At 38.8% G+C, this 12,593-nt stretch overlaps 1 protein-coding gene across 2 annotated transcripts in view; it reads left to right on the plus strand.

The window, feature by feature from the left end:
* Positions 1–12,316, plus strand: part of RNMT (RNA guanine-7 methyltransferase) — a 33,273-nt gene extending 20,957 nt beyond the window's left edge. For both annotated transcript variants that reach the window (XM_072757847.1, XM_072757848.1), the window contains 3 exons: positions 3,930–4,031; positions 5,370–5,403; positions 8,450–12,316. In XM_072757847.1, the coding sequence (XP_072613948.1) occupies positions 3,930–4,031; positions 5,370–5,403; positions 8,450–8,487 (174 nt within the window). In that variant the 3' untranslated portion in view covers positions 8,488–12,316. The remainder of the gene's footprint in view (positions 1–3,929; positions 4,032–5,369; positions 5,404–8,449) is intronic.
* Positions 12,317–12,593: the final 277 nt, after the last annotated feature.

A 12,593-nucleotide genomic window follows, 5' to 3' on the forward strand; every position in this document is an offset into this window, starting at 1 on the left:
GAATGTTCCATGTATACTTGAAAAAAATATGTATTCTGCTGTTTTAGGATGGAATGTTCTAAATATTTCTGTTAAATCCCATCTGGTCCAGTGTGTTATTCAGTTATTGTTTCCTTGTTGATTTTCTGTTGAGATGATCTGTCCATTGCGGTGAGATGTTAAAGTAACCTACTATTATTGTATTATTATCAGTTAGTTTCTTTATGTTTGTTATTAATTGTTTTATGTATTTGGGTGCTCCCATGTTGGGGACATAAATATTTACAATTGTTAAAACTTCCTTTTTGATTTTCCCCTTTATTATTATCTAGTGTTCTTCTTGGTCTCTTGTTACAGTCTTTGTTTTAAAATCTATTTTGTGCAATATAAGTATTGTTCCTACCCTGTCTTTTGCCAACCATTTGCATGATAAATGTTTCTCTCCATCTCCTCACTTTCTTCTTCTTCTTTCTTCTTTCTTCTTTCTTCTCCTCCTCCCCTCCCCCTCCCCCTCCCCCTCTTCCTTCTCCTCCTCTTTTTTTCTTTTTTTTAAGATTTATTTTACTGAGAGAGAGAGCATGCATATGCATGGCAGGGAGGGGCAGAGGGAGACTAAAAGAGAATCCCAGAGTCCATGCTGAATTCCGAGCCTGACGTGAGGCTCAATCCCAGGACCCTGAGATCACAACCTAAGCTTGAAACCAAGAGTTGGGTGCTCAGTCAACTGTAACACGCAGGCACCTCTCTATCCCCTCACTTTCAATCTTAGGTCTAAACCTAAGAATCTCTTGTACACAGCATATAGATGGGTCTTGTTTTTTATCCATTTTTTATCCATTCTGTTATCCTATGTCTTTTGACATATGTCCCATTTACTTTCAAAGTAGTTATTGACAGATATTTATTGCCATTTTATTAGTTATTTTGTGGTTGCTTCTGGAGATTTTCGCTGATCCTTTCTTCTATTTCTTGCATGGTTTACTGGTTTTCTTTAGTGATGCATTTGGATTTCTTTCTCTCTATTCCTTGCATACTTATTAATGGTTTTTGATTGGTGGTTACCATTAGATTTGTATATAACATCAGCATATAGCAGTCTATATTAATTTGATGGTCAGTTTAAGTTTGAACTCATTCTTTACTCCTCCTCAAGTTTTAGGTATATGATGTCCTGTTTTATATCCTTGTATTTTATGAGTTCCTTGATTGAGTTTTTACAGACACTCATTTTTACTGCTTTAATGTTTCCTGCTCTCATACTGTCATTTTCGGTCTTTCCCCTTCACTCAAAGAGTCCCCTTTAATACTTCTTGTAGGGCTGGGTTAGTGGTCACAGACTCCTTTAATTTTTCTTTGGGAAACTCTTTGTCTTTCCTTAAAGATAGTCTTGCTGGATAGAGTATTCTTGCCTGTAGATTTTTCCTATTCAGCTCTTTCTATATGTCATTCTACTCCCTTTGGCTTGCAAAGTTTCTGTTGAAAATTTCCTGCTAGCCCTATGGGTTTTCCCTTGTAAGTTAATGACTTCTTTTGTCTTGCTGCTTTTAATATTTTTTCTTTATTATTATATTATTATTATATTTTGCCATTTTAATTAAAGCATGTCTTAGTGTGCTTTTGATTTTGATGGGAGTTCTCTGTGCCTCGAGGATCTGGATATCTACTTCCACAGAGTAGGGAAGTTTTCAGCTGTTACTTCCTAAAATAAATTATCTGCCCCCTTTTCTCTCCTGGGACCTTATGTGAATGTTACTCCATTTGATGGGGTCACTGAATTCCCTAAGTTTATTCTTGTTTTGCATAATTCTTTTTTCTCTTTTTTGTTCAGCTCGATTATTTTCCTTTACTCTCTCTTTTGGATCATAAGTTGTTCCTCTACTTCTAGCCTGCTGTTCATTCCATCAAGTATGTTTCTCATTTCATTTTTTAAGCCCTTTATCTGTATGTTACTCCTTATCTGTGTTAATGGTCTCACTGTTGTCCTCCACTCTTTTCTCAAGTCAAGTGAGTATCCTTAGAATAATTCCTTTAAATTCTCCATCAGGCATGTACTTAAATCTATTTTTGCTTTAATCTCTGGCCATGGCCTTGTCCTGTTCTTTCATTTGGGCCAGATTGCTCTGTCTTCTCATTTTGTCTGTCTCTTTGTTTTAGTAAAGTCAGCTACATCTCCTGTTCTTGAGGATAATGTCTTTATGAAGAGAGGTCCTGTAGTATTCTACTGTGTAGTACTCCCTGGTCCCCAGGGCCTGGTGCTTCTAGGAGTGTCTCCAGTGTATGTTTTGTGTGCTCTGCTGTTCTGTCCTGGTCTCTATCCTCTAGGGCTGTTGTCTGCAGAGGTTCATTGCCTTTTGTGAGCAGTGTTTATTCCCTAGCCTGAATGTGGTATGTTTTATCTAGGTATACTCTAGTCTGCTTATGAAATGGGACTTCTTGCCACTTCTGCTGGAACTGAAGCCTTGCAAAACTCCTGGGTAGGGAGATGCGGTGTGGTAGTGGTTTGAGCCTGTCTTCTGTGGAATGGGGCCCACCCATTCCACATCATTTGGGACTGAGGCATAGATGCCTGAGAATGGCCATTCTGCCAGAGTGTAGGCAGGATATAGCTTATTGTAAGCAGTTTAGGTAGTGAGTGTTCATGTGCACTGGTTCCTACAGGTGGCTGTGTGTTTATGCTGAGGAACCATAGAGGGAAATGGTGCCAGTCAGCTCCTTTATTCCTGGAGGGATCTCTGAACTCTGTCTCTGTGGGCATCCTCTGAGATGAGCAACTAATCCCCTCACTGTGTGGCCCAGGCACTCTTCAGATTGCTGTTCCAATTCTATGTGTCTGCAGGCTATTTACCCTGCCTTTTCTCCTATAGCAGTCCCAGTGTCCTCCACAGAGCTCCAAGCACGCTGACCAGGCTTTTAAGCCCCACTGGTTGCAAGAACTCTTGAAATTTGGTTCCTTTAGCTTTATAAGCCAGTTGTTAACGGAGATTTGTTTCCCTTGTACTCTGCCCTGTGTGTTGGTTTGTTTCTCACCCTTCTCAGCAGCTCTAGCTCTCTCCCCACCAAAATGCCCAGGATCTGTTTCTCCCAAATCTTGTCCCTGCACTTCCTACCTACTTCAATGGGGCCTCTTTCTACCTTTAGTTGTGGAGTTTGTTTTGCCAGTCTTCAGATCAATTTCTGGGGTATTTAGGATGATTTGGTAGTTTTTGGTTGTATCCATGGGACGAGGTGAGCCTCTGGGCCTCTTAACTCTACCACTATCTTCTGCCAGCATTTTGAATTTTTCATCTGTATTATTTCTAACTTCTGTTCATGCTTCTGATGGCTAATATATCACTGTAATATTTAAATTAATATTTAGCTCTTTTTTTTAATTTATTTATTTTTTTTTTTTTAATTTTTTATTTATTTATGATAGTCACAGAGAGAGAGAGAGAGAGAGAGGCAGAGACACAGGCGGAGGGAGAAGCAGGCTCCATACACCGGGAGCCCGACGTGGGACTCGATCCCGGGTCTCCAGGATCGCGCCCCGGGCCAAAGGCAGGCGCCAAACCGCTGCGCCACCCAGGGATCCCCAATATTTAGCTCTTTTGATAATAACTCCCACTTTATAACAGAAAAAGTCTTTGGGAGTCAGGGAGATCCAAGTGTTTGATGCTAAGTGACCCTTGGTGGTGATTAAATAAATGGTACAGTTTTGTCCAACTGTAAATATTCTATGATTATCATTAAAATTGACCATGACAGCTACTTTGTTAGGGGAGGATCCTTTCACCCATTTTTTTTTTTTTTTAGTATTTCAAAAGTATATGTAGTTTGTATTCCTGAAATAATATTTAAGGATTATTTTCTTAATTATTTTATTTTACTTTATTTTAGTGACTTAGTATTTTTAATTCTGAATTATAAGTTTCATTTAATTTCCTAACTAGGAATTTCACTTGCTTCCCTAGCCATATCCAGCAAATGAGAATTCCAAACTTGCCTCTGAGAAGGTGGATGACTATGAACATGCAGCAGAGTACATGAAGAACAGTCAAGTAAGGTTACCTTTGGTAAGTCTACATTTGTAGCAGTTTTATAGAAAAATGAAAAAAAAAAGCTTATATTATATGGAAACTTATGAAATTATTTTCTTGAAATCAGATATGCGTTAGTCTGTTTCCTCTTTTTATAACCATAGAATAGAAGATAAAATATTTCAATACTGGGAATGAATGGAGTGCTATATCAGGCAGTAAAGATGGGGAAAAAGCTACAGGCTTGGTTGGAGAATTCCTTGCTATATCATTGTATCTTAATATAGGCACTGCTGACTCACTGTGTTCCATAGATAAAATTCAAGGGTTCATGAACATACATGGAGAAAAATTACATCTCCATTTTCACTGACTTCTACATGGAATTTCACATTTTCTTTTAAGAATGCAACTGTACCACAATGGTATTAGATATAGCTGTGACTTTTTCATCAATAGAAATTACAAAAAAAAAAAAAAGAAGAAGAAAGAAATTGGCATTACACAGTTCTGCTGACGTCTTAGACTATCATTTACATACATCACTTCTCCAAAATCACATTAGTTACTGGAATTGCCAATCAATCTAGCTTGTTAGTCAAAGCATGTGCAAAGTAGCATGTGTATTACTATATAAACATGTTTTTTAGTATTTTGGTAACTTTTAAGTATAATTTATTTCCTTTATGGGATATGAGTTTTGTGATTCCTTTGTAAAAACATAGAAATCATATTCCCTCCTATAATGCTATTGGATGTTGCAAGATAGGCTCTTTAATTTTTTATTTTCCAAGTTAAAAATATAAGATAGAGGTGTTTTCCAATTACACATGTGCACAAATACCCTCTTTACACAAATTGACCCTTCAATTGAGAATCAGTGGTTTAGAGAATTCGTGCAAAATTCAGAAGATGACATTGAAATCTCATTGATTTCTTTTACATATTTAGGTCACAATAATATTAACAGTAAATTGTGTGTATAGTTGACCCTTGGAAAGTAAGCCTCTAACTTTTGACTCCCCAAAAGCTTAACTGCTCATAGCCAACTTTTGACCAGAAGCCTTACCAATAACTTGATCAGTTAGTTAATATGTATTTTGTATATTATATGTATTATATACTGTATTTTTACAATAATGTAAGTTAGAGAAAAGTTATTAGGAAAATCGTAGGAGAAAACACATTTACATTTGTTCAGAAAAATCCACATATAAGTATACCAGCAGGTTCAAATCTGCATTGTTCAAGGGTCAACTTATATTTATAGTGAAATAGGATTGTGTGGGCACTTCTGTCAAGTATTGAAAAATAGGCATTTATGTACTTCCATATTCAATCTAAAAGTTCTTTTTTTTTTTTTTTAAATTTCAGGGAACCTTAAGTAAATCAGAGTGGGAAGCCACAAGTGAGTATATCATCACTGTAGATTTACTGACGTTTTCAAAGTTTGTTTCAGAGTGCTCCTTAAAATTTGAACACTTTGGAATTTCTCTGACACATATGAGGGTGTGCGTATTTATGTTTACATAAATAAATGGTATTATTAAATGGTTTACATAAATAAATGGCACGTTTGGAAATTTTCGCTTATTAAACACTACCATGTATTTTGTTTTTAGCCACTCTGGTGTTGACAACACAGACATAATAAGTATTAGAGCATTTAGTGAAGCAGCAGTGAGCAGGATATTTTAGAGGGATGTGTGATTGGGAAGGGCCTGGTGCCTATATTTTGAAGTGAGGTGCCTGTCTGTGTAAGAGAAGTCAGAGGCCTGTCAAATCTGTGAAGTCCGTGGTTCTTCAGCAAATGGATGTTGAATAAGCTAACTCCGAAAGCCTCAGTTTTAAGATGATGGTAATATCCTTATATGGCTGCCCTGAGGGCATAAAAGATAGTTCCCACTGTTAATTTAAGTATTTGTTGATTTTGTCGAAGGCATAAGTGGTAATCAGAGACCATCCATTTGATAAATGTTGAGTATTGACTTACATAACATGCTGTCAAAGGGTTCTGGGGGAATTAGAAAAAAAAAAAAACAGTTGTAATCTCTACTTTCCAGATGTATACTGTCTAATGGAAGAAACAGACACAAATAAGTGCAGTACTAGGCAAACAGTTTTAAGGGCTGTCATTTTTATAATAGGGAAAAAAGTTGAAGGAGAGCCAAAGGAAAGGTAAAATCTGAGAAATAATAGTATAATAATGACTTTTAGGAGACTTTTCCTATGTTGTAACTCATTTAATCCTCACAACTTTTCAGGTAGACTACTTTTCCTAATATCTCTTTTTCATAGACAAGAAAACACTTCAGTAACTTGTTTGAGGTCACAGAGCTAACCCAGGTGATTCATACTTGTAACCATGCCTCATGGAAGGAAGCCCGTGTGGAAGGATTGTTCTTAGGACTTGCCAAATTAGAGACAGAAGGGGAAGGGAAAGGAAACGAATACAGCCAACATCTTGAGCCCATCTGCCTCAGAATATTGCTACCCTTAGTGGAAATGGGATTACAGGGCCAGCAGACTGGGAAATGTGTGCCTAAACCTGTACATTTCATTACTTTCCCTAGAGTGGAGATGAGCCAGTTATCTTAGAGAGCCTGCCAGTCCCAAATATGATGTAAGGAAAACAGTTTTGGTCACAGGTCATGATGGTGGTACTATCTGTAGTTTCAAACTGTATTTCTGTACCTCAGTATGGACTTGAGTAATAGCACGCAGAGGATGAATTAGATGCCCTCAGACAGTGGAGGGACTTGGGTTAGAGATGTGAAAAGCAGTAGGAAAGGAACAGTGGCCACATAGTAGCTAGGATCTACCTGGTCAGGATCAGTGTGTTCTTTAATGCATCACACTTCTAAACTGGAGGGCTCTGTGGCCTGGAAAGTATCTTGCCCCGTGTCATAGTCTAGTAAGTGCGAGAAGCTGTACTTCAAACTTCTGGTTTAATCATGAAGCTCGTATTACTAGAACCTGCTGCTCCTCTAGAAGATCTGTTAAATGTGAAAAGAAAGTAGAGAATTGTTGATTTGTTTTTGGAAGTGGGTTCAAGATTTATTTCTTTAAATCCCAATCGATATGCCTGCATAAAGGCATTTTATATGAGTCAGACTCTCAGAATGTTTGAGTTAGAAAGGAGTGAAAGTTATTCATTGCCAATGTGAATTCAAACACTGTGTCTTAGTGATTTTAAATGACCCTAGATTTAGGGTAGGTCAGGACTGCTGGGTTGTTTGCAGTAGGTATCAATGTGTTTGGGTTGAGTTTGTCAAGGTTAGACTGCAGAAGGATCGCTTGGAGTGGGGGCCGAGCTAACTAATGCTGGCTGGTCTTAAGTCTTGTATTATACTTAGAATGTCTTGGACTGCTTTGCTTTCTTATCTTCTAGAAGACTCTATCATGTTGATATTGCCCTGACTGTTCTCTCTCTATCCACTGTAATGCCAGCAATGTTTCATTTCTCCTAAAAGAAATTAGGAATAATAGATAAGAAACAGAATAGCATTAAAAGTAGCATTTTGGAAGGACTGGGGTGATACACTGGATCAGGTTGAGTAAAACCTAGAGGATTGTGAGGTTTTTACATTGTCTGCAGTCATTCATCTGTATCCCATTCAGAAGTTAAGGGAGGACACCAAGGTACATGGGTCTACTATCCTGACTCGCTGAATGTCCTAGTGTACACCCTGAACATCCTTGTGATGTTTTAAGGATTTATCATTTTTGTCAGGTGTTTATATAGCATAAAATCTATTGGTATTGTATTAGAAGATGTAATAGGTTTGAATTTCAGTGTGATCCAGAATGAAGACCAATACATAGACTTAAATGTCTGAGTGAACACAGTGTATTTAAGGGACAATATTCATGGGATTGGAATATCACTATTGGGGCCAGATAAATCTCTCTAAGCATCAATTTTCATGTAGCTTTTGGCTTACTTATCAGGACCTACAACACAACAATTGGATAATTGGATGAATTTTAACTTGCACATTACGTATATTCCTTATAATTCTTATTAGTTTTATTTTTCCCCCGAACAGAAAACCTAGATAACCAATGCCAGAAGCATTGATGGTAGTGCAATTATTCTACCTGTCTCACTCCAGATAAAAAGAATTGTTACAAGATTTTTTAGTTTTAATTTTCTTTGCCTTTATACTTTTAATTTTTTTTATCTCAAACTGTTTTCAGACATTTTTAAAGCTGTTGAATTGGTTTTCTCAAGAGCTGTAATGTCACTGTTATAAGTGATTGTTTTCAGGTAAACAGATAAAACCCCCTATATGCTTAAATATGATTCAGAATAATTGAGGACCCTTAGAAATAATGGGATTTTTCCCTTCAGAAGCTTGAGAATTTTCACCAAATTATAAACAAGACTGAAATTGTTATTTAGCTTAAGGATATAAGAAACCAAACTCTAATTTTTATTATTTTCTTTTTAGGTATTTACTTGGTTTTTGCATTTGAGAAGCAGCAGTGAGCACATACGCAGTAGCCCAGGACAGCTGTGTCCCGTCCTATACAGATTTGAATGATCCATCCTAGATTTGACAACTTTGTTTAATTATTCTAAATGTGCAGGATGCTGCCGGAAACTCCAGTGTATAAATTCAACATTTGCTGTCTGTGACAGATGAACTTTTGTGTGTGTATATAAGAATCAGTTGGGACCTTTGTCTTTAAAAATCTATTTTTAAGTAATGTTCTAAGAATTCCATTTGACTCACTACTCTCTTAGCGCATAAAAATTATAGTATGACTTGTTTGAGCTCCTGAGCTCTTTCCACAGTGCTCTGATTTGTTCAGTGTTTGTATACAGTATTAAATTTATTGCAGTTATAGAATTGATGAGGGAGCATACTGGTTTGTGGGGTTTGTGCTCATTTCTGTAGTTTTGTCATATAGTGTTCAAGATTAAATGGATTGTGTTCTGTACTATTGAATGTGTTCAATATATATCACTAAAGTTGCAAGTTTAAAACAGAATTTTAAATGATCATAAAAATTATTTACCTAGAATTTTTGTCAGTTTTTACGTTTCATTATAAATACTAACTACCTTATTTGCAAATACGATCTAATTCTTGGAACTGGTTAGAACGGTTTTGATGCCAGCATAAAATTATTTTGGATTTTAGGGGCTTTATCTTAAAGATTTCCTTCATAGCAATGAATGTTTCTAGTTATCAGGAATGTAGTTAGACTGATTTCTCTTTGTTCCTTGAACAAAAATGCCACAGTTATTTTTTTCGTGATTTAATGAAAACCTGTCCCGTGTGAACATTTTCCTCAGATGTATGTATGGAACTGCAACAGGAGGATGTGATTAGAGGAAGCTGACAAGCAGACTTCGGATGAAATCCCCCCGAGGTTAGACGTGTAGGGTACGGGCACTGTGTGCTCTGTAGATGCGTTACTCCCCTTCAGCCCTGGGAGAACAGTACCTGCTCTTCTGTGTCACCACGTCGTGCTTGGTGCAGTAGGATCCAGCGTCCCGTCACTGCTCAAGATCTGTATTTGCCATTTCAGAATTGTTGACTCCTCTTCCAGACCGGACACCTAGGTGAATGGTCATCCTTACTTTACGTCACCGTTTAAAAAACTTGCCAGTGTTAGGTGTAGTGAAAAACTTACAAAGAACAAAACAGCAATTATTGCATATTCTTCTAAAAAATCGTCTAAAAATGATTTTTTAATCAGTGCATGGATTTAAAAGACACTACTTTCTATAATTATCCAGAGCACTTGTTTAAAACAGAAAGTTTCTTAATTTGTTTACATATGTTGATTATTCATGGTGTAACAGACGTTTTAACAAGAAAACACAGGTTACCTGCTTTTTGTTCCTTGTGCAATTTGTCGGTCCCCAAGCTGTTACCAGTTTATAAAAATTCAGTCTTTTTGCCTTAGTGGTGGCTTGCCATAAGTCATTTGGGGGAAATAAATAATAGCATTTCTGGCTGCTGTTAGCCAGCGGAGGTTTGGTAGTGGTGCTGGGGATGTGAGGATGGTGAACTCTTCATGTTACATATGCGGGTTCATTTTAATTCTGGGGCAAGTTCCAGAAAGTGTTTTGATAATTTGCTAGAGGATGTGGCTTATTACTTCTTAATCATTTTCATTTAATGGCCTTAGCCAATTTTAAGCAAGTAGTAAAACATTTTTAGCCCCTTGCTCTTTCCACCCCAGGGGTGATTTGTGACAGAGAAGGATCCCCTGAAGGATGGAGTGATTGGCGGTAATACAAAGCAGACAAGGAAGGTGCGGTCCCCCGGGGCCTTCACTGAAGGCACAGAAAGGAGTAAAGGAAACCCAAGTGGATTCAGCCAGTCTTTTTACTTCAAGCAAGCAAGCTGTTGTGTGTACAGGAGGGCCATGGAGCCGCACCCAGAAGATGCAGGGTTCTGGCATTGCCCCGTGCTTGAGCTTTATCCTTCTAGCCACCTCTGCTCTTCCTTCCAGCCTGATGCCTTCTTCCTGCATCTAAGTGTCTGGACAGGGACTCAGGAAAACCGGTTAGGAAAGGGGCATGGCCCTTCACTATCAGGTCGGTGATGTGAAGTTTATGGGAGTGATTACAGGCTCTCCAGTTTGTCCTCCAACGAGAAAAGTGAAATGGAGATCAAACCAGCCACTTGAGAGGACACAACCCAAGGATTGGGAGGATTGGTCTGGGAACCTGGCTGGACTGTGGTATAACGAATGCTCAAGTTGAATTCTTTGGGCCTAAAATACACTAAAGTGTAACCATGGTGTTCACAGAGACGAGCTGGCTATTTCTAGCTGCATTCAAAGGGGCGGTGTCCTCCCCTGCACACCGCAGCTGTCCGTGGTAATGCCCGCTCTTCCCATGCCCAGGGTGACTCCCAGAGCAATCTGTCTTCAGGGAGAGAAGGCATTGATTAGAGACTGACTTCTGTTAACTAATGTGTGTGATGCCTCTGAGAGGCAGATGACCGGTGCAGAGTTTCCTGGCCTACAGTGTCCCCAAACCTGAAAGTTGAGGAAATGTGATTGCTACCTAAATCCGTGTTTGTAGCATTATGTAACAGAGCATCAGAGCAGAGGTGTACAACGTGGGGGGCTTTGAAGCAGCATGCGGTGTGGGTCAGCAGTGGGGAGGGGAGGCAGAGAACACGTGGTCAGATCCGAGGCCCGGTTTCCCATCCCCTCAGCCTATCTTAACTCCTTGCTGTTAACGTTATTTTGGTCAGTCTTCAGGTATCCTAGTGAAGATGGGGTTTCTTGTGTAGATCTGCCGGTGAATATTCTAGCTCCTGAATGTTGTTTTTCATTGTTAATATGCTGACTTTTTTGTCTACTTCAGGCTTTGTATGTATCGTGAGCCAGTTGCTGCCAAGGTGTCTGGGTCTTCAAGGTTGGGCCAGATCCAGGGACCTGGGGCACCTGGGTGGCTCATTCAGTTAAGTGTCTGCTTTTGGCTCAGGTCATGATCCTGGGGTCCTGGGATCGAGCCCCGTGTCAGGTTCCCTGCTCAGCAGACAGCCTGCTTCTCCTACCCCTTCCCCTGCTCGTGTACATATGTTGTGTCTCTCCCTCTCTCTCTAATCTTGAAAACAGACTTTCGTACTCTGAGTCTCCCCTGAGAGGAGCATTTATCCTGTGTAAGGCTTTGGGGCAGAGAGCAAGAGGGTATTTGAGTGTACTTGGGGACTGAGGGTAAAAGTGAATAATCAATAGGCAAGAGGACAAAGATAGACTTGGACTTCACATTTTGGTAGACCTGCTTCTTAAGCTACTAGTCCTGTAGCAAATCCAATTTAGTCTGCATCTTAGGGGGTAGAGGATGGTTCTTTTCCCACCCTCACCATTTGGAAGTGGCAAGAGGTGGAAACACAGAGTGAGAGTAGAGCCAACAGGAGAAGCCAAGAGAGAAGGAATCTTCAGTCTGAGTTGATTATCCAGGCAGAGGCAAATCATTTTGTTCTAACTTTCAGTTGAAGTATAACATACACAAGTTTTTGGTTTTTCACAAATGGGCCACAAATACAATCACCACTTCAATCAACAAACTATTACCACCACCCCAGAACCCCCCCACCATGTTCCCTTCTGGTAACTACCTCCCCAAGGGTAACCACTATCTAGCGTCTGAGAAATAGATTAGTTTTGTCTGGTTTTGGACATAATCTAAATGGAATCAAATAGTCTGTATTCTCTTGTATCTGGCTGGTTTGCTGTACATTATGTTTGTAAGATTTTTGTTGCATGGATTTGTATGTGGTTTTTTTTTTTTCCTCATGGCTGTATAGTATTCCATTGCGTAAATAAACCACATATTTATCCCATGGATGTTTGTGAACTATTACTAATAGTACTGCTTCAAATATCCTAGTACATGAATACATAGGTACTCCTTTCTGCCTAGCAGTGGAATTGCAGGGTCAGTACATACATAGGTTCAGCTTTACTGGATATAGTCAGACAGTTTTCCAAAGTTCCAGTCGCCACCCTCAGTAGTGTCTGTCTTTTTCATTTCATTCTGGCAGGCATGTAGTATCTCATCGTGGCTTTTAGTTTTCGTTTTACTGATTAATGAGATTTGAGCACTTTTCATATGATTAT

This window comes from Vulpes vulpes, chromosome 5, assembly GCF_048418805.1.
Source record: "Vulpes vulpes isolate BD-2025 chromosome 5, VulVul3, whole genome shotgun sequence".
Taxonomy (NCBI): domain Eukaryota; kingdom Metazoa; phylum Chordata; class Mammalia; order Carnivora; family Canidae; genus Vulpes; species Vulpes vulpes.